General features: G+C 44.5%; 1 protein-coding gene across 1 annotated transcript in view; it reads right to left on the bottom strand.

Annotated features, from left to right (window-relative positions):
* Positions 1 to 11,720: 11,720 nt before the first annotated feature.
* OVCH1 (ovochymase 1) overlaps positions 11,721 to 22,300 on the bottom strand; it is a gene marked incomplete at both ends in the record, with an annotated part of 37,368 nt that continues 26,788 nt past the window's right edge. The window contains 14 exon segments of the mRNA XM_082479492.1: positions 11,721 to 11,833; positions 12,094 to 12,253; positions 12,565 to 12,617; positions 12,819 to 12,877; positions 13,010 to 13,074; positions 13,078 to 13,093; positions 14,651 to 14,789; positions 15,586 to 15,611; positions 15,613 to 15,725; positions 15,727 to 15,764; positions 16,310 to 16,345; positions 17,451 to 17,585; positions 18,546 to 18,685; positions 19,895 to 19,991. Coding sequence (XP_082335618.1) covers positions 11,721 to 11,833; positions 12,094 to 12,253; positions 12,565 to 12,617; positions 12,819 to 12,877; positions 13,010 to 13,074; positions 13,078 to 13,093; positions 14,651 to 14,789; positions 15,586 to 15,611; positions 15,613 to 15,725; positions 15,727 to 15,764; positions 16,310 to 16,345; positions 17,451 to 17,585; positions 18,546 to 18,685; positions 19,895 to 19,991 — 1,190 coding nt within the window.

The following is a 22,300-nucleotide window of genomic DNA, read 5'->3' as shown; positions in this document are numbered from 1 at the left end:
GAAGGTTGAGAAGCAATGGGCACAAACAGAAATACAGGATTAAACATAACAAAAAGCTTTTTTTACTTTGAGGGTGGTTAGACACTGGAACAGGCTGCCCAGAGGAGTTGTGGAGTCTCCGTCCTTGGAGATATTCAAAACCTGACTGGACATAGCCCTTGGCAACCTGCTATAGGTGACCCTCTTCTGGACAGGGGTTACACTGGAGACCTCCAGAGGTGCCTTCACATCTCAGCAATTCTGCAGTTCTGGAGTGATAATGATCAGCTTGACCGCAGGTAGCCAGATGCACCAGGCTCGTTCTCAGGGCATTTTCTGTCTAAGGCACTAGTGGACATTGGCCTTTTTCGAGCATTCCTGCGACAGATGCTAGCTCAGGGCTGAAAACAAGGTTAGTCCCAGAACAAACCTTGGGTAGGACTTTGATGCACCTATTTTTACTCATCTTAATTCTGCCTTCAAGATGAGTCAGAGCTGGAAGTTTTGCTGAATTCTAAATTAGGATATTTCCGAAGACCAAAAGAAAACTCTAAATGCTTTATGATTTTATTCTATTGGCCAGTAGAGGGAGGAAAGAGAGAGAAAATCGAAGGAGAGTCATTCTTGATTGTCTGAGGCTGAACAACAATTCTCTTTCATATTGGCAGCAGAACTTCACAGCCCTGGGGCCAAACTTGCTCTGTCAGAGCTATTGTAATGGATAAAACTGCATGAGATTTAGTTATTCTTTTTGATACTGTAACCACACAGAACATCCTGCTGTGTGGCTAATACCAAGGACTGAGTCCAGTTGCAATCTGTCCTGACACTTGACATATCACTGTGAACAACTGGACTCAGCACAGATTTCCATTCACCTAGAACTGCATTTGATGCATTAAAGTTTGTGTCTCATTTAAACTTTTTGTCCCCAACCAAGGCTGTAAATTGAACAAATGAGACCCCTCCAGCCATTCACAAGGATGTACTCTAACACAAGGTGAGGAGAAAGCACTCGTGGTTATTGACGTCCAGCGACTACCCCTGAACTGCATCCTGGACCGAAAGGGGACAGGGGAGAAGATCAGCCCCCCCCCCCCCCCCCCAACCTACCCATTGCTTTCAACATTTCATTGCTGTAGTGTTCTATTCCCTTCTGATACCCTATCAGGAGGCAAAGTAAGGACTTGCTAAGTGTTTTGCTCACATGTAATATTGAAACAAGTTAACCTCACAAAAGCTAAGGTTGCAGGACCTGTCCCAGCTTAATGCCATTGCTTCTTAGAGAGTTACATTTATATGCTGCTTTTTTATATAGCAGCAGATTATAAATGATGAATTTCATCCTGAAGGTTATTGATGGAGAAATATAGGAAAATAAGTTATAGTTTGATCTAAAATTAGGTCATCCTTGTCTGTGTCCTATTTCAAATACAGTTACTCACTTGGTTCTGGCCTGAGTAAGCCCCAAGGTGAACAGGATCCAGGTTGCACCGCTGCACCAATGCTGTTCTGTCATTAAACTGTACGAGCTGCACCAGACATCTTCATTAGTCCCTCTTCTTCTCCAGAACTCCATGCTGGCAGTTTTAATAGAGTTCTGCTCTCAAAATAGTATTTCCAGGAGTGCATAAATGGTGCCGAGTCCCAAGTGCAATTTTCAGAGCTGAATGTATAGCCTGTAAAAGCCAGTCAATCAACCCTCGGTGACACAGATTCTTCTGCATATAATTGCCTCATAAATGGCCCTTTGGAAAAATTTTGCTCAGGCTTGAGCCCGGCTCTTGATTGAGATGTCTGTGAAACTTCTGTCTGAGATTTGTAACTTGCTGTGCACACTCAGTTACTCTATATAATCTTTTCTAGAGTGTGAAAAATGAACACCCTTTGGAAGTCTTTCAGTAGAAAAACGGGAAAGAAAAACATGATGGAGAATCTCTCTCCTTGTTTTGTTATTTTAATGTGTGGGATTTCTCCCAGATGAATTGGACGGCAAATGAAGAAACACATTGTGTACAGTTGAAAACTGCAATTCAATCAAGGGTGGAGCATATTCTTCTCAAAGATTACTATAAACCTTAAATGAACACAGAGACGTGTCCACGTGGTGGCAGCAGAGGAGGAAAGTGAGAAGACGTCCATAGGAAACCTGAAGATAAACATTAGTGACCTGGGCTGGAGTATTTCTTGGTTAAGTGTACTCTTAAGTTTATGCATCTTCAAAACTGGGACTGTGAGCTAATGCACTGAGCATCCATGACTATCCAAATCCAGCCGAAGTCTACACACCTTCTCAATGACAAGCGGGTTGTCATCTGGCACTGTCCGGGAGGGAAGCAGCTCTAAAGAGGGAAAGCAGATGTCTAAGCTTACAGAACATCATGCCACCTACCATAAAGACACGTTTTCCTTCCTGTGCCTCAAAGATTCTCTCAACACCCAGCAGCATCTAGAAGTGAGGAGCGGATTTCATCAGCTGGAAACAGAGCAGCAAGAGCAGGTAGAGGGCAGCAAGAACTGGCAGAGGTTTTCCCCTATAGCCCAGCCTGCCATCTACATTAGCAACGTCACATCCACCAGTAAGAAGTCTCTCACTATTGCTAGTAAATCTGGGAAATAAAAATCTCAGCTTTAAGGAAACCTGCAGTTCACTTGCCTTTGGTCAAACAGGATGGAAATGCTAAGGGGGGGGGGGAGGGGGGAGGTGGGGGGACCTGCTTGGACTCCCAGCCTTATGTGGGAACCACAGGACAAGGGTGATCCATGTTGAACCCAAACTGAACGGCATCCTTCACACAGCAAGCTGGTCCAATAGCTATTCCCTGGCTCCTTGCCATGTGTGTGCACACACTCATCTTCTCTCTTTCAGGAAGACTGTTTCAGCTGTCACAGGTCAGGGATAAAGAAAAATGAGCTTAATAAAAACAGAGGCAGACCAGAAAAGCCCTCAAGCAACTAAATCATGGCTTTCTACTCTAAGAAATACCTGGTATAACTGAGTCTGTTGCACCTTTTTAAAAGTCAGGTCTGCTTTTCCTCTTGCAAGCCAGGTGGGTGCATCCTTTCTGCTGACCACCACTCTGAAAAGCTCCAATAGCTAAAGAAGGCACCCAACAGTCCCCAGACTCCCAACTGGTACTGGACTGTGCTGGTATTTTCAGCCAGGTCACCTCTGAGCAGATCTCCCAGGGAGCTACAAAGGAGGAGTAGGCTACAGCACACGCTTTTGCTAAATTTAGTGCTTTTGCGTTGGTGCAAAAAATATACTGAATATCAGCCGATAGAGAGAAGGGAGTGATAGAGTAAGGTGCTCCTCTGGCTTTTCAGAGGAACTGTATTTCCTCAGAAACTGCTAGGACAAGGAGAAGAACAATTATGAAGGAATTTAACTCAAATTGCCCCCCATTTCAGTGTTTTCCTGATCAGAAAGTGAGACCAGCTGCCTTACAACTGGTTTCACTACCAGATATCCCAAGCAGTGCTGTGCTCAAGGGGGTATAACCTCCTTGGCTGACCCGTGCAGTGCCAACAGTAGACCAATCACAAAATAAAGGCCCCGACACCAGTTTCCCTCCTCAGGCTTCTTCTCTGGGATTATTCACTGTACCTTCTGGTGCCCCAGGTCTCCTGTCCCTCTCTAGGTACTAAAGCTCATATACAAATTCAAGCTAAATATAGTTTAGGATGTCTACTGGAAGCATTTACCTGGAAACAGTGGAAAGCAGTACGTCACTTGCCAGGAGCCTGCCGTTACCATTTGCTGCAGTGAGCAGATACCTACCCATAACACGTTGATTTCCAGTAGGAAAGTGCTTAAATCCAGCAAAACTCCACTTTGCTGTTCAGAGGGAGCAGTTGCCACAGACTAGACCTCCCTCGTACATCAGTGAGGGTGATAAAGGGTGATAGCATTTCTATGAGATGCCTTAGACAAGGGAGAGAAAGGACCTAGTTCTTTAGGCCATGCTTCACACAGGAGAAGGTCATGAATCACACAAGAGAAGGTCAACAAGGCTGGACATAGCTTGACAGAGGACAAGTCAATTAACAGCCATATCACTAGGTGCTGTCAATTTTAAAAGTCATTTTGACTAGAAGAGAAGCCAGCTCCTCCCGGCGCTGCTGAAGCCCCAGCTGATTTCCACCTTATATAATCACCTTTTTCAATAGACTGGGTAGAAGTTAGTATTTACTAAGCCAGAGACCGCTATTCTCTCAAAAATCACACACTGAAACTATTTATGCTACCCTTGGTACACATGAATTTCAGGACCTGCTAGTCAGCAATAGATTTTTGCTGCTTTTTTTTTTCTTTCTTTTTTTTTTTTTTTTTTTTAATATGGCATTTAATAGCTCTATTCAGGACTAGAAGCCAAGCAACTGTGAGTTCTTCTTGAGCAGGCAGGCCCAGCTAATTTCAAAATGGATTGCTCTGTTAAGGAAGGATAGCATTTTCCAGATCACAGAAATGGTTTACTGGCCCAAGTCTCATATAAAATAGTCTCTTGGTGAAGGGCTAAACAGGTTTAAAAGGTGTCAGAGAAACCATTAGGCAATAAAAATTCGCAGAGCAATTTTGCTGGAGAAAAATCATAAATAAAAAGTGCATCGTTTCTCTTCCAGACTTTCTTGCAAGTCAGCTGCATTCAGAGAGATGTGCCTCAGCTTGAGTTGAGCTAAAGGTAATTAAAAAGTGTTGGCTGTCTTGTGTCAAGATTTCAGCTTGTACTCGTGCACTTTAATCAAAAAAGCAGCAATTATATAAATGGTGCCACTAAACGAAGTGAGAGCAGAGAGTACAGCAAGCATAGCTGAAATCCTTTATGTATATTGAGAAGAAAAGTAGCAACTGATCCTTATTTATGGATGGATGCATTCATTCTGTATCCAAAGAAAAAGTACACACAAAGAACTGGCTCTTGCAAAGAAATGTAGATGCTAAAATGCAGCTTCCAGCCAGTTCAGGCTATTTTTCTTCAAGGATATACTGATTTGCATTTGAGTTGGTAAGTTTTACTTATGTCAAATGTTACAGATTCATCCTGGAGGTTCTTTCAGCCAATATACAAATATGACAGGCTACTTAGAGCATTAAAAGGAAGAAATCTGAGCCCGTCCTTTAAGCAGAGCTATTCTGGGAAAAAAAAAGTATTAAAAAATTTGATTTTTGTTTGTGGCCATTTTCATAAGAAAAACCAAACAAAACTTCACACCACTCATATTAATTCAGCAGCTGCTAAATTTTAAAAGAACCCTGATTATAAAATCAGCAGCTTGTAGTTTCTTGCTAAACTACTTTTAAGCAAAAAAAAAAAAAAAAATCACAAAGTGAGAACAGTGAACCAGGATTACATCTCCATTGCAATTAGGCAGAATATGCCTCTTTGATAGGACAATCGGCTTCGTGCAGTAACTGCTAATAGAAGGACATTTCTAGCAGCATCAAGACATGCTGTGTTCCTGCCTACTTGGGAAACTTTAATGAGAAGCCCACTTGCGATTTCATAGCCCCATATCTTGTGACATAAAAAACTCGCACGCAGCATTCAAGCACGTCCAGCTTGCGCCAGGCAGCAGCCCTCCCTCTCCCTCCAGACCTTAACATACACAAACCCCAGAGCCCACGGAACGAGAAAGCCAGGTTAGCTTGAACTGCAGCTGGGGCCAGTGGAGGAGATGGTGGTCAGGAGAACTTCCTCCTGATTTTGAATTCCTTTGTTGAAAATATAGCCAGATGGCACAGCAGAGTTATAACTGGTGCAGTATACACTTGTCTTGTCCTCTTTAAGCAGAAAAACATCAGTGCTGTGTGATTTGTGCACAAGGTATTTCTGAAGGGATGAATGAGGAATAACATTTGCAGCGTGGTGAAGCTGTTGTCCTGGAGAGCAGAAATATTCCCCCAAAAAACAATGCTGTGTAGATCAATGTTTGATCTTCTCTTGCTTCAAACAATTCTAGAACTAGAGGAAAGAGCTTACTAGGGTCCACACTTTTGGGAATTACTTGTCACACTCTAATTATGCAACTCCACTTACCCCCACCATCTATGCCTCCTTCAGTATCTCAGTGCCTCCTCCTGCAAAAGGTGCAAATAATCATTGGTTCTGCTGTTGCCTTTCCCCCAGTGAGTATATCCATAATGTGAGAGCCAGGCTTGCTTGTAAAAAGGGGTAGAGGAAAAACTCCTCTGTACAAAGTGCTGCACCTCACCCGGGACCAGGGCTCTCTCTTCTCTTGCCAAATGTCTCTGCATCAAACAGATCATAGAATGGTTTCAGTTGGGAAGGACTTTAAAGATCATCTACTTCCACCCCCCCTACCATGGGCCATGTCCCACTAGACCAGGTTACTCAAAGCCCCATCCAACCTGGCCTTGACCACCTCCAGGGATGGGGCATCCACAACTTCCCTGGGCAACAAGTTCCAGTGTCTCACCACCCTGAAAGAATTTCTTCCTAATATCTAACTTAAATCTACCCTCTTTCAGTTTAAAACCATTACCCCTCATCCTATCGCTACGCTCCCTGTTAAAGAGTCCCTCCTCATCTTTCCTGTAGGCCCCCTTTAGGTACTGGAAGGCTTCTATAAGGTCTCCCCAGAGCCTTCTCTTCTCCAGGCTGAACAACCCCAACTCTCTCAGCCTGTCTTCATAGGAGAGGCGCTCCAGACCTCTGATCATTTTCATGGCCCTTCTCTTGACTCACTCCAACAGCTTCATGTCCTTCTTCAGTTGGGGGCTTCAGAGCTGGATGCAGTACTCTGGGTGGGCTCTCAGGAGAGTGGAGCAGAGGGGCAGAATCAGCTCCCTCGACCTGCTGGCCACGCTGCTTTTGATGCAGCCCAGGATATGGGTGGCTTTCTGGGCTCCGAGTGCACATTGCTGGCTCATGTCGAGCTTCTCATCCACCAACACCCCCAAGTCCTTCTCCTCAGGGCTGCTCTCAATCCATTCTCCTCCCAGCCTGGATTTGTGCTTTGGATTGACCTGACTCACATGCAGACCTTGCACTTGGCCTTGTTGAATTTCATGAGGTTTGCACGGGCCCACTTTTCAAGTCTGTTAAGGTCCCTCTGGATGGGATGGTCCAAAAGGATCGTGTCCAGCAGATCTGGAGGGACAACATAAACAGCAGATACCCTACATGTCCATTTCAATTCTAGCTCTGCACTGGAAGTACAACTTATTTCACGTGGTGACACTTTCCTTACCAGTTCAGTCATTATGCCCCTTAGTACCAGTTTCACCTCTGCCAGCTCCGCCAGTCTGCTCGGGCACGGGCAGCACCACGCCTGGAATGAGGCTGTCACTTCACTGGGCAGTACATCCTCTTTCCAAATGTAAAAAATGGTTACTGGCATGCCAGGAGTCCTGGGAACAGATTTTCTTCTCCCTGTCTCCCTGCCATCAAGAGCAGGCATGGTGACCCATCCTACCCCCACATCTTTGAAGGTTTCAGTGAGTAGGTTATTCACCTAATGCCACGCACATTTTCACAATAGGAAGCCTCCCTGGCCTGCGATACCGCACTGAATTATAAACCCTAAGCTGCTCTATTTGCACAGCTGAAGACACGTTGGGGAAATCACATCTTTGAGCCAAAACCAACACCACATTTGCTGTCGTGATGGCAGGGCAGTTTTTTAAAGTTAGTTATAACACAACAAGTCAGTCATCAGCAACAGCAGCCTGACAAAATACCGCAATTTACAGCTCCGCTAGTTCAGGGGAGCTATTATTTTTGTAAAGATTGACTGATGTTTTCTGAATTGTGCTAGAATATGAGGTTTTCTTTCCAAAAGCAGCATGGGATGAGGACAGGAGAGAGAAGGGTTTCTTTCAAACAACGGAGAGAGTAGTATTTGATAAGTCAAAAGATCATGTGTGTAACTGTTGAATTATTAAACTGTTGTACCTGAATGACGCGGTGTAAGGGCAGGCTGTAGTCCTTCAGCCATTTTGGCAGCAGATACAGTTGCCCAGTTCACTTGGCTAGACAACAGCCATCAAGTTGTTTCATCACAAAGACTCCAATGTGTGTATTTCCATATTTAAGTGGACTGCAATACAAAGCACAGAGACAGAAAAGAGCCTAGTGTCTTCTGTTTAAAGGACAGATGCATATGTGGTGCACAACAGTGCTGAAACCAGAGGAGATGGATGGAGGCAGAGGTTTCCTGGCTTGTAATTCACTGATTCATACCGATAGGGCTAAGCATTAAAACCCATCTTCACAAATACACTTTACTTCCAAGTCTAGTTTTTAGCTACCAGCTCATAGGAAGCTTGAGATAAGTCAGACACCACCTTTCCCTCCCCCAGGAAACTATATTTTAATCCTTCCATTTCAAACAAAAACCCCAAGCTTCTGGCAAATGTATGGCCTTCCTAACATGAGAGACAGGGCTACAAGCTTGGCGTAGATAAATCTCTCTGAAACCTGAAGGTATACCTACAATGGATGAGCCATCACACCAAATTCCAGATTGCTTCCTTTTTGGCGAAGTAACACTGCAGCTGAAGCAGTCCATCTTAGCTATCCACGCTGCTGCAGCAGCCCCTTCCCTCTGGTAAATCAGGTTATCTGAGATGAACAGGGGATACCAATTTTATTTTGACAGATGAGTACCAGCTGTGTGAAGGACATGTACCCAAACACTGAAGGATAGTATTTCCTAGGCACCTTTCAGGAACCGAATTTATATCAACTCTGTAGCACCATAAGCTTTGCTGCAGTAAAAAGAGGGTTTCTGAAACCGAGTGCTCAAGTTTGAATTTCCAAAGAGGAAGGGTTTGCAGGAAGGTGACCTGAATGGCTAACATTTACCAAGTATACATCACAACCTCTTTATTGAGGAAAAATACACAAAAACCTGAAAACCTCCTGTTCATGTTAATCAAACATTTTGGTTCGTGACTGATGAAATCCAGTGTCCCTAGGCAGAAACCCTGGTGTTGAATCCTTGGTGAATCTGGATGGCACTTGTCACTGCCCTAGCTTGCAATACCAGCCAGCTTGTAACACCCATCAGCCACGCAGCAGCCACCCAGAATGTCCCTGAAAGAAGGAAAAGAGGAAGGGGAAAGAAGACACAAGCAAGGAGCTCTCACCTGCCGACAGCATCAAAAGCATTCACGTCCAGGGAGCTCGGGGAGGGGACGGCTCTGAGTCCTGGTGATGTGCAGCCCAGTGTTCCCACCCCATCGGTTACATACTGTGCAAAAAGCTGTCCCCCGCAGTGCTCCCACAGATGTTGGCCTCTTCAATATTTTGTCCCCGGTAGTTCGCACAGGCCTCGTGTGAGAGGCGAGAGATCTCTGCTCGTTGGAGCAGCCAGTGCTTCCTCTGGGAAAAACAGCACCATCAGGGATGCTGCAGAGGTAGGAGTCACGCTGCGTTAACTGCCCTGCAACTCTCCTGGTGGCCATTCATGTGCTTCTGGGGGCGGACCTCAATCTGGGGATTACTTCTCTTTGCATGTACGTTATCCAATGTTGCATAAAACAGTATTTCATACACTTCAGGAGAAGGAGTCTCTCTCTCCAGACAGTTGTATGGAGCCACCTTGGCTTTTGCAGTCAGTGGAGCTTGGAGTGGGGCCCTCTGAAGCTGGGAGGTGTGCAGCTGGCAGGGGGAACCAAGCCCATCAGCCAGGCACAGTAACAGGGTGGCAGTCACCTGCGGGAAGTGTGCATGATATATTAAGCCCTATAGTCCCCATACCTCTCCCTTGTCTCTTGCAGGGGTCACCAAAAGACCAGAAGGGTTGGGGCAAGCCCCTAAGAGATAGCAAAGGCAGCACACCACCGGCGGCAAAAGCCTCTTGCAGGGCACAGATGAGCACTTGCAAACCTTCTGGCAGCATCCCCAAGTCAGTCATCACCCCACCAGCTTTCCCAGATTAACCTCCAACCAGAGAGTAGCGTGCTTCCCTGCTGCTGTCTGCGCTAGACTCTGGTGAAGGACCGGTCAGATGGGATGCAGACCAGTTCTGTGCCAGCTACATTCAGGCACACATACCCCACGTCTCCTGGCAGAGGGGTCCGTGGCCATTTTGAACGAGGAGGTGGTATTGATATTGAAACCTCTGTGATTGTAGTGATTGTAACTCTGTAAATCATTTGGGTAAATGATTCTTGACAAGACAATGGGTTAGAAAGAACAATTGGACCTAAAACCAGGTACCAGAAACTTGAGTGGGCTGATTGCCCAAGAAACTTGGCTATACTGCATGAAATGTGCCCTTTAGGTGAACTTGACTAATTATAATATGAAAACTACTCATCTAGAAGTTAGGATACCCACCTCCACTTAAAGACCCTCACCCACTGAGCCTGCGCAGTAATATTAAGAGATGCTGAACCCTTAATTGAAGATGAGGACATTTTACACCAATCAGCTTCAAGATAAGGAATTATGAGCACCAGTAAAAGGTTGATAAACAATTAATATGTGACGACCAGCAGGGGTGACACAGGCCAGAGGCCCCAGGCACTAAGACACCAGGAGAATGACCTCATCTCCCTTGGATTTGTTCCCATTCGCTTAGCCTCCGCCTTTCCCAAAGTGGCAGCTTTCCGACAGAAAAGGCAGACTGGCTCCTATTTGGGAAGAGTTTCACGTGCTGCAGGCGACATTTAAGGAGACGGGGCAGTCTCTCCTGCCACTGCCCCCAGTCTGAGCTGTCACTGCCCTCGATAGGTCATAGGTGCTCTTTCATGTCAGAGTAACCTGTGCTCACTGCCAGCTCCCATCTCTCCCCGCCCCACTGTTAAGCATCTTGCGGCAGTGCTTGCTTCCTCCCTGCTGCCTGGTGAGCAAGTCGTTGCCACAGAACTGCCTGTTTCGGAGAGCAAATTCCCATCGACACCAGGTACAGCTTCCCTGCTCTTACTTCGGTCAGACCCTTCCTTTTCTTGCCTCATAACTCACTGCTTCATTTCCCCCTCCTCCCAAATATCCCACAACCAGACTGCAAAACAGATGAGATAGAGCTTTAATAATGTATATGTTCCCTCGCTGTACTTGCTGGATGCCTGAGAGCACTGTTTTAATGAGTCAAATCTGGCTTGCTCCTAATACCACTGTGAGGCCACAGCACAGTCAAACTGAACATCTTTTGAAGGCTGTTTCTAAGAAGATGAGAGAGGAGGCCCTCCAAAGAGGCATGGATCCAGGGGGGGTGAGGGAAGACACTGTCCTCAGGCCAGTTTGCCCCAGAACCTTACTCCTTGAGTACAGAAGCCTCCCATCATCAGTGCGGGTCGTTAGGCAGTTCTTGAAATGACTGTGGCATTTTCTTTTAACAGGACATAGCGGGATCCATGTGCTTATGTAGCCTCCTTATTCACATGCTCTGTTCTTGTGCACCGGTTCCATTTAGATCACTTTTCCCCACTGCTTAACATTTGGCTTCAGTTCTTCCCTGTTCCTTCTCCCAAGTCCTGCCCCAAGTTGCACATAACAAACTGGAAGGAGTAATTTCTCTCAGCTCTATCCAAGCTTTGCACTTCATTGTATAAAATCTAAATTATACACCGCAGCAAAATATTCCTCTAATAAGGTACAGGCAACTGAAAAGCTTTTTCTTTAGATTTCAGCCCCTGCAATCTCAGACGTTACTTTGCTACCGGCACAGAGGTGCATATCATATTAGCACTGTGCATACCAATCTTCATGGAGAAAAAAAACAAGAACAGCTCCCTTGGGACACGCATGCTTATTTTGGGCTCATTAACTTCACCGGTCATAGTACAGCTGTGACAGGTTGGGGAGACAGGTAGGACAGGTGATCTTTGCTATTCTCAGGATCATGTCCGGCCTACGTTTATACCTCACGGTCACGGGCAGGTCTGCTTGGAGGAGCCTGATTCAAAGCCTGTTGACAACAGCAGAAGCATTCCTAACCCCCATGCTGTATTTTAACCAGATAATAGGAGGCAAGCCTGTCCGAAGGCTCGCTGTTCATCTCACTCTTAGCATTCCTTAGTGTTTACACCAATGCCCTCCCACCCCCATCCCCACACACATACTAAACACTGTGCCCCATGTCAGAGTCTTATCATAACCATTAAGCCCAGCACAGGTGGATATGAGGGGCTCCAAGCAGTACCTGGCTCAATGGGTTTCTGCAGCTCCAGGAGTGCCAGGTCATTTCTGACAAGAAACCCGCCAAAGCCATAGTGCGTGAGCATGGCTTTCACAAGCATGGGGTTGCCGTATTTCACATTTGGCAACAAATATTTTTTCCCCAGAACTGTTTTGTCTGGGCACTGGGCAAGGAGGAAGGAAAACAATTTTTCAGTCTAAGAAATCCCATAGTTCAGACAACAGGAAGAGTTCAAAGTTCACTCGTAACGTTTGCTGCCAAGCAATACTCATGCTTCAAGACTCGTAACCTTACATCACAGGGACACTTTTGGGAATCGCACTTGAAGTATCGGTGCTTTTTGTGCTGTACTGACAGAGAACTTTGACTTGTATCTCCAAAGGTTTGCTGCTGTTACGATTAACGCAGGGGGTCCAGAGGCGAGTCAGTCGCTCACCTTCTCAGGAGCCAGACCCCAACACGGATGGAGCTTACACTGAAGCTAACATTGATGAAACATTCGAGACCTATGCCACCACCATGGGTGCCTACATACAACAGAGATGAAGGTTCAACAGAAGCATGTAGTACCTCAACCTAACTGAGGCCGGTAAGTACATAAGGGGAGTCCAGACACATAATGCAGGCAACAGCAGTTTTTTGGGGAGATAGAGGACAAGCTCTCCCAGGACCGCATGCATAAATTAATTACCAGGGACACATCAAAGCCCATGCCTCATCTGTACTACCACCATTGCTAGCAGCACAGAAAGCCACACAGGAAGGTTTAAGCTGCTGGAGGGCAGCTCTGGATATACGTAGACGTGTGGGAAACAGTAAGCCCATCTCTATTTGCCAGGACTGACAAGATGGCTTAGAAACTGTCCTGTCCGGAAGCTAGCAAGCCCTCGGTGCTCTGACGAGGGAGGACATTGCCCACCTGAAGTTGCAGTATGCAGCTGTCAGGACCCATTTTTCATCAATCAGAAAGCCTCCACAGAAGTGTTAACCCTCATACTGCAGGCTGGCCAGACAGGTACAGGACAACCAGGGCTGGCCAGGCACTTTCATCCATCATGGGCTTTCCCGCATGGGTCTGCCAGCGATTGCACAGGGAATGGATGCACCACTGGAAATTCGCATTTCTCTGGAATTATTTCCTCACTGTTAGTGAGGGTATTTTGGTTGGGGTATTTTTTGTTTGTTTGTTTGTTGGATTTTGTTGGTTTGGGTTTTTTTTTGTTAAATAAAATTGCCAGGTGAGCTAGTATGCTCCAACACCAAATAAGCACCAGAATCATTCTGGACAGCTGTGTCCACATCAAAGGTTCCACAGTAGCCCACTGGTGGGATTGAAATGTCTGTATTGGAGAGAGTTGGGAATGCTTTGCTTTAATTTTCCCTTCAAAAGAACAGAAGTTGTCCATACATGCTATACCAAAAAAAAAATAAAGTCCTTAACTAATACCAATTGAGGAAGGACTTGAACCTTGATGTCCCAGATGTGTGCAGGCTGGCAAAATGTCCTGGGTAAGCAGCTCTCCACAGATTTTTCAGGAAGTCACATTCTGCAGGTGAGAAGCATTTCCTGACCCCTTTTTTTTTAGTCAAAACTGTATTTATGAAGCATTTCTATTACAATAAGTCTCCATTTTCTAAAATTAGTTCACTAAAGTGTTCCCAACCATCTCCAGTAACAGCGAATTAAACAGCGCATAAATAACCTGTATCCCACCACCACCAGCTTTCACTGATCACAAGAGGTGTTAGCATGAGAAAGGAAAGAAACAAAACTAGAAATAAACAGTATTTACTTTCCTCAGAAACTGGTAATACAGAGGATGATTCTAGGGGGAAAAGAGGTTTAACAGAAAGTAAGCCCATTAAAAGCTTATAATTGGTAGAGTTGGTTTGGAGAAACCTACTGAGATTTTTAAGGGCTGAGATAAAACACATCTCCCTGTTTTGGTGGCAGTCTGGATCATACCACGGGAACTAACCTTTTTATAACAGACTCCTTCTATCCCTTTTGTGCACCCCAGGAAAAGGCATAACCCTTTAGTAAGAGAAGCGAAGCTCTCGAGCAAAAGTTTACACAGATGGATTAAACTGTTTGTCATTCTGCTTCTTGTTTATAGTCTCAGGTTCCAGACAGTGGTTATTAATTAATCAGAGGTCAATTACATGCTGAGACTAATCGTTCCTCCCAATAAGCATCTGTTTTAAACAAAAACAAGCCGACCCCAAAACTAGTTTAAATAAACAGTCATTCCTCAGGGACTTTTCTGTATTTGGGTTGGTGGCAGAGAGAACAGCAGAGATACGAGGGCTACCACCTCGTGTGAAGCGCCTGCGGTGAGCGCTGAATTAACTCGCTGCAGTTTTGGATGCATCAGAGCACGGAAGAGTATCTTGAAATGATCTCAGACAATAGCTTTCGAGGAAGCACATTCAGCAAATAAACATTAGGGATGTCCCTGCCTGTAACCTTCAATACTATTTTAAGAACAGGATTGCTTTGAGGCATAGGCAGGGAAAGACCCAGAGCCTTACTTACATCAGCTGCTGCCTTCCAGCTCACTGCATTGGCTGCTGATACAACTCTCCACAAAGGATTCTGAAGTCTCTGTATCCCACAGATTCATCAGTTTTAAAATCCAGGGTCAGGAAGCTGCTGCTGGAGAACACGCTACAAGACATTTTCTGGCTGCATAAGTTTGCTGGTGAGAGGAAGAAGAAAATAGTGCAATTGTAGACATTGCCAAGTAGTTTGAGAGACAGCCCCTACACTTGTAACCAGGGACAGACTTTTTAATCCAAGCTTTTTGATACTCAGAGGTATTAGTGGATGCCAGGCTGTCTCTGAGGTCTTTCAGGAGGCACGTGTCTAGTGGCCTATGCAATATCATTCCCTACCCAGGGTGAAGAGGTGATGTCTAGTGCAACGGCCAGATTGTTTTTCGTGTTCTATATGAGTGCATCTCATACTTTAGTGAGATTATTTCAATAACCAGTTCTCTAAAATGTCTACGTACATGGGAGGAAAAAGGGAGCAGACAGTGGGAGAACGAGGAAAGCATGAAGCCATTTCAGTGAACATTTTGGTACTCAAAGATCTTGATGTCTGTATGGCACAACGCAGCTTCGGTACTCGCAGCAGCATCTGCTCAAACTATTTCAGACACAGACTGAGACAAGTACCAAAATACAAAGGGTTAAGGAAAAAAGGGTTTAAAAGAAAGATTGATAGAAATATCCTCTCAGACACAGCCATGAGGCTGGAAGTCAAGAGCTGCCGAGTCCAGGACACTTCTACTGAAGAAAGAGCCACTTGGCCCTGCCGTACAGGCACTAATCAGACAGTGTTGCCCTCCTCCCTGCCTCCCACACCCCACAGCCGAAGGGAATTTTGTCACCTTCACTCAATAAAAGGGGTCAGAAGAGGAAGATAGTAAACGAAGATGTAGTTCAACCTGCCCAGAAGCCTCGAAGAGAGATGTGGATCATCATAAACACTCATATGATCCCAAATGCAATCCCTCAGTTACAAAATCGTTAAGTACAACCTTCAGCTTATTTCCTGAAGTAGAATAAATTGTCCAAGTGCAGTTCAGTGTGTCAGGGTAAATGCCAGGGTAATTGAGGGATGTTATTTCCAGTGGCTCCAACTGGAATTAGATCAAAGCCTGGGCACTCTTAAAAGAAAAAGATTAAACAATCATATCACAAAGAAAAACCCTTTTCTGCATGAATTTCCTTAAGCAGCCCTATTAATATTGGAGAAAGAAGAGATCTTAGTGTTGGATTTTAAGTTCTGTTTGTTGAAGTGAATGTTTGCATGGCTTCAAAGCATGCGTTCTACATGCCATTTACACAGAAAACCAGCAAAAGGGCTACAGACTTGGGAAATTACTTGAACTCTGAAGAGTGATCTAGAGGCCAGACACCGAGACCCTACATACAGGATCATTTGGAGTAACCTTTCCTAATGGGCTGGTCAACCTGGCTAAAGTTCAAGTTTTCATACAAACTGCAGAGACAGGTTCAAGGATCTTGGATCCAATCTATCGGAGATTGCTGGAATTAGCTAAGGTTTGGGATTTTTTGGTGGGGTTTTGGTTTGGTTTTTTGGGGGGTTTGTTTTGGTTTTTTTTTTTTTGTTTTTGTTTTTTTGTTTTGTTTTGGTTTGGTTTTAATAGGCTTTTTGCTTTTTTTTTTTGAAATTTAAAACCAGTCTTACCTTTGTCAGCAGCCTTGGTTATTCCACATTTCAGACCTAAAAGGAAAGCACTGCCTTACCTGAAGCACACAAACGCAGAGGAGGTTACAGGGCTATTCCAGGGAGGGGAGCCTGAGCCAAGAATAGTTTTGTGCTAGGCTGCAGGTGGAAAAGGCACCTCCTGGTTTTCAGAGATAGGGCTTGGAGCGCTCCTTGGAAATATGCGTGTGCACGTGAAAAAGTGGACAGAGCTCTGTTGATGGTGCTGTAAGTCTGACGAATTTTAATATGAGACATTTAATTGCTGCGATTTACTTCTGAAGCCAAACGCATTTGCCTGATAAGCGGAGAAGCAGATGTGCTCATTCACCCAGCAGTGAGGAGCACAGGTAAGACAGGAGAAAGGGGGATGCAGGAAGGAGATTAGATGTGGCTCGAGTCCCTAGAAATGCAAAACAGTTTGCTTCCACGAAAACAGAAGAGTCAGATTGGACGCACCTCTCCAGCTCCAAGTTTCTTTAATCTGAGACATCAAAGTACTAATTTGCTTAATGGTGCCAGGGCAATGCTATTCACAGAGAAAACTGTCTGCCCGTGTCACCAGCTGAACCCTGGCCTGGGAAGCAAGAAAGTGCAGGAGGTTTCCTTTGATCTTTAAGCTCAGAGCCCAATTAACTGCGTAGCTCCCTGGGCGTGCAGCAGAGGTGAGGTTTGGGGGGGAGCAGTGGTAACAGCAGCACCCAACAGCAGTTTTGCCTACTAGGTGAAGAAGCAGAAGAGAGATTATTGAAGTAATAACAGGCAGTCTGTGGGGACAGGGGATTCTGATTTTGTGGAGCAGAATGGAAAGGGGCACATAGAGAGCAACAGCTGAGTCAGTTATCTCCTTTTTACAGGTTTATAGTGGGAAGCACAGGACTTAGATCACTACTTATGCATTTAATCACCAGCACTCAAGATCTCTCATTCTTAATGGCCATTTCTCTTCAGAAAAGCTAGATCTGAGACTGCTTAATACATCACTCAACATCTTCAGAAAACATCTAAACAGCATGAAAGCTTTTTTGTTCATAAATAATACTTCTTTATATATATATATATATAACAACCATACTTTGGCCTCTACTTCTCTACCTCCACCCCAAAATCTTAATAGACTTACAAGATAATATATCATGGACAGAGTAAGTCAGGAGAAAGCCTTTCATGGCTGCCTCAGCCCTGGAAGTGAAGGTCACTGTCACCAGTGAACCTTGAGATTTTATGGGATAGAGGGAGGCATCACCACAGAAGTTGCCTGCAAAATAGACCAGCATGGGACATAAACCTTCCACTTTCCCTTTTTTCTCTTGAGGGCTGTAAGGCTCAGCCTTGCAAAATGCAGTGTCAGAAAAGATTTCCCTTTCCAAAAGCCTCTTAATGATGGCATTCAGATTTGAACTCATGCATTGGACTACAGACATGTCCAGAAGATAGCTTGCTATACTTGCAACAAGAACGGTAACTAAATGGTAACTAAAATAGTTAGAAGTGCCCATTATAACCATTACAAATCATTAGTGGCAAGTGCCCGCTGTTTGGACTACTTTCACTGGAAGAAATCCCTGCTCTGACAGGCGGCCCCCACCTCAGGCTCTTTTATGCAAGACACTATGCAACACCCACAAGACTGTGGGACATCCGTATTCCCCAGGGGAGTAACTGAGACCTGGAACTGAAAAGCCCTGTATCCATGAGCGCCTGAACAGTTTAAATTTCCCGTCTACGCTTTCTCTTATTGATACAGAAGATACTTGCGCAGCTTTGTTTCCCCAGCACTATCCTACATAACCAAGCCAACAGTTCCTTAGTCAGGGTGGGAAGGTACCTCCTCCGGCATAGCAGGGCAGTAAGAAAAGCTTCTCTTCCCTTGGCTCTATTGCTTTGACCTGCTGCCTTTGGCACGCAACTTCGGGCACACACAGCAAGCTGTCACGCTGCAAGTTCAAGCCTGGGAAAGAGCAACCCAGACAGACTCATGCTGTTCCAGAGCAAAGCCATGCCACGATCAGGACCTCACGTACGATACATTTGATTGCAACAGTATTTCTAGGAAGGGAAAGATAGTGAGCTAGCTGAAGTGGCTCCAAGTGTTATCAGAAACCCCTCCCAGAGTGTGGAAGTGTGCCATGTAAAACTCCCTTGTCTGTCTGCAAAAGAAACTTAGTTCAGCTCCTCTGTTTCTCTCACCCCAGCATTAAGGTGAGCTTTCTCTCACCTATTAACTCTTTGGTTAGTCCAAATCCTTCATACACCATCAGCTGGCCGTGACAATTAGACAGATTTCTTTCAGTCCAGAAGTCCAGGACTTCAAGCCGAATAATGGATTTTAATGGGGCTACAATTCTCCAGTGGCAGCTGCAGCACAAAGTAAAGAACAAAGTCACAATGCCAGAATATTTTACAATTGGCTCTTATTTCCTAGGGATAGTATCAAAATGTGAGCAAAGGCAAAAGGGATTGTAATGCCCATTAAAAAGAGAAAAGGAAAAAAAAAGAAATCAAAGATGGGATACTGGTCCAAATCTATTTCGGTCATATTATTCATTACTTCTGAAGTTAAGCTTTCAAACAGTTTAGAAGTCTGTGCTATTGCCACATGAATGGAAAGTTATCTCTTACCCTAACTAAGCACAATAAGGGGAAGAAGAAAGGAAACAGATGAAAGTGCCAAAAGATTTTTAGTGACAAAGTTTGGCACCACCATTGTTAAACATTCAGTTACACCATGTTCAGGCCTCAGACATAATTTGTGATGACAGCTTTGCCCAGAGGTGTCATATTTGTCTACTGTTTGCTGGAAAGAAGGTACTGGTACCCCCCAGATTTCCTAAATCTCTTTGACAAACTTGCCCAGTTTTCCAAAAATGCCCTGAAATAACTATGGTTTCATAAAAAAAACCAACACACCACAGATATTTGCAGACTTTAGTGTGAGGGTTCCAAAAGCCAGAAGAACTCAGGTGCTCACCTGGTGGCATTTGTGTATCACATGGTTTATCATCCCTTCCTGATCTGTGAGGATGACATCCGTGCATCATGACAGCTCTGAGCTCTTGGGATTTTGGGGGGCATTGCTAGTTTTTTGTCCTAGGAAGAATAAGAATGTAAAGCATGAAATTAATTTTTAATATTAAGCTTTATATGGACTTCCAGTGGGGACTAGGACAATTCCTATATGACATAACACCCACATTGAAAAGAATGTACCATGGGTGAGAGCCAATTCAGAGAGCAAGAACATTGAAATGCTCATTTCAAAAGTTCATCTGGAAAAAGAGGCGTTCAATTAGAGGACAAACCAATTGGGAATGCTACTACATTCCTTTTATACCAGGCCAGACCCAAAAACTCACACTCATGTTAGTCTTGTTTCAAGCTTCAGCATTTTGCATATCAGTCAGTGTTATCTAAGCTAAAGCTTAGGAGAGCTCTATTTTTACATGTGTTTGCAGAACATCCGTATGGAAAGTCTCCAGAAAGCCCCCAAAGACATCTTGAAAAAAAGTACATTCTTGAAGCTTTGGTCAAACACATGAGTTCTTCTTTAGAGAGAAGCTGTTGTACAGCTTGACTGTACCTTGGATGCTGAGCATCAAGTATTCAATGCCAAAAGCAGCAGGGCCAATGGAGTGGAGCATCTTCTTCACCACAGGTGAAGGACCTGGAGGACCCCAGGAGACTGCACGGTACCACACAGCACAGCTAGAAGCAAATCCAAGCACACCACCACCGCTGTAAAAACACCGTTTGAGAAACATAGGCAAAAGTCATCAAGTTACTCTGTGGCAAGGGAGAAAAGTGGGGAACTATTTACATTTGAGAGATGTTTGATGCCAGCAATGTAGCTGCTATGCAGTCTCCTGGTGAGGCAGCAGCAGCACCTCCAGTCTCTGTCCTGCAACCAGTGCCCCACTGCTGACCAGCAAGGATTTATTCAGTCCATTGCATGGTATCAGCTGCACAAAGTCTACCTACAGACTAGGTAGACTAGGCATTTGTTTGCTTTCTGTCCTGAAAAAATGCTGGATTGCTTAAGTGTTCATTCTTGGACTAAAATTGTAAGTGAGATGGGACAGGGAATTTTTACCATTGCTCCATCTCCACTGATAGGTACTTTCAGTTGTCAAGCACAATGAATTGTTTTCGAGTTACTTCCTGGCTCTCTGACATTTCCAGCCTCTTTTTCCTCCATCATACCATCATCCTAAAGTTATGGCTCATGCTGACATTAAAGCCCAAGTCTACGTTTTAGGTTCCTCAGTAAAAGTAATTAGGTTTAGAGACAGGCACCCACTGGTTTCTGTTGCTCACCGGCTCTAGAGAAGGAAGGGGAAAAAAAAAAAAAAAGCCAGGCTGTTTCAATATGCTGGCATATAAATAGACATAGGAATCTAGTTTAATATACCCAACCTTGAAAAACTGCCAGCCATAACAAATGCTATTACATAGCAGCGAGTCTGTGTGCTGCAGGACGCTCCAGGGAGCTATCTATTAGACTCCTATTCAGGGAAAAGTTTGACTGATGGCCCCATTTCTGATAGTATTTTCCTCTGTCCTGCATATAAATAGTTATGATAGTTAAACTGTTATTCTCAGCTGTAATAGACATACTTCTAGAATTTTTGTGTGTGCTTTTATAAATAAGTTCTTGAAGGAAGATAGCTGTGGAGTGCTCTAAGAGATCCTTAGCGCATCCTCTGTCTTTCTCCTCTCCTGTCCTTTCACTTCCAACTCAGAATTAACTGATGTGCTAAACTCAAGATTTGGTCGGTGGTTTGAGGTTTTTTTTTTAATGAAAAAAAATTATCTCATTACCCTAAAGGTCTTTGTCTGGAAGCATTACTAATGTATTTGGTAACAAAATGGTATTCTTGTTCAAAACTAGTTTATCTTCCTAATGTGAGGGCACATATCCCTCACTTACACCCAGATGTTAAACACAGCCTCTTCCCTAGTGCGTTAGCCATCACCACCAGTGCGATGTAAAAGGACAAGGATCTACACAGAATAGCTATTATCCCAAAACTTTCCCCAGAGGCGTTGCTTAATTTTGAAAATATTTGGAGAACACATTCACTAGAATTCACCCACAGGACTCCCAAAGGCTGATGGTGGATTTCTCCACCACACTCAGTCTACTAGGAAATCAGTATGGATACATACCCAGGAGAAGTACTTCTGTGTAACTCATTCATAACATCCGTAATCACCATAAATTAAACTTAAAGAAAGGCAGAACAAAGGGGTATGCAGGAGGGGAAGAAACAAACACATTGAAGAGCTGGGAGGGGATGATGGGAGAAGGAACATCTTCACAAGTCAGAGATCCTTCAGCACACCCAATAAAACCTCTGCAAGCTGTAGCCTTCATGAGTTTTCCCCCCAACTCCTTCCAAATTACTCCCCCCTCCCCATTTACATTTTGGACCGACAAGTTCCAATTAATTCCCTTTGCTTTCAAGTTGTTGTCGGATACTTGCCTTTGATGTTCCTACTCTTTATGTTTCAAAAATTAGTGACTAAGCATTCCTTAGTCACCTTTCTGTGCCATACATAGCAGTCTATAAAGCCATTGCATTTCTCCTCCATTATCTTTTCCAGCCGGTTTAGTTTCTCCGTGTAGAGAGCCAAACCAACCCCTGGACACCTCTCAGGCTCCTCTGTACTTCCAGATCCTTTCCAGAATGACAGGGGGCAGGAGTGGGAAGAAGTAAATCAAAGCCCTACACAGTATTAAAAAAAATGGTTCCTCGGATTTGTACAGTACAGCATGTTTTATTCTTTACCCCTTCAGACATTGACACCTTGTTTTGTATTTTTCAGGGCTATGAATCTGCTCCAGTGACTCTACAGTATTTCAGTGATAGTAACTAAATTAAAGCCCATCACTTGCGTGCATAAAGGCATACTGGTTCTCCCTTCTGTCCCAAGACTTCAAAACAGTGGAGACAGAGATTGATTTTCTTTATA

The sequence above is a fragment of the Vanellus vanellus genome, assembly GCF_965231255.1.
Source record: "Vanellus vanellus genome assembly, chromosome: 1".
Lineage (NCBI taxonomy): Eukaryota > Metazoa > Chordata > Aves > Charadriiformes > Charadriidae > Vanellus > Vanellus vanellus.
This window is presented reverse-complemented; position numbering and strand designations above follow the sequence as displayed.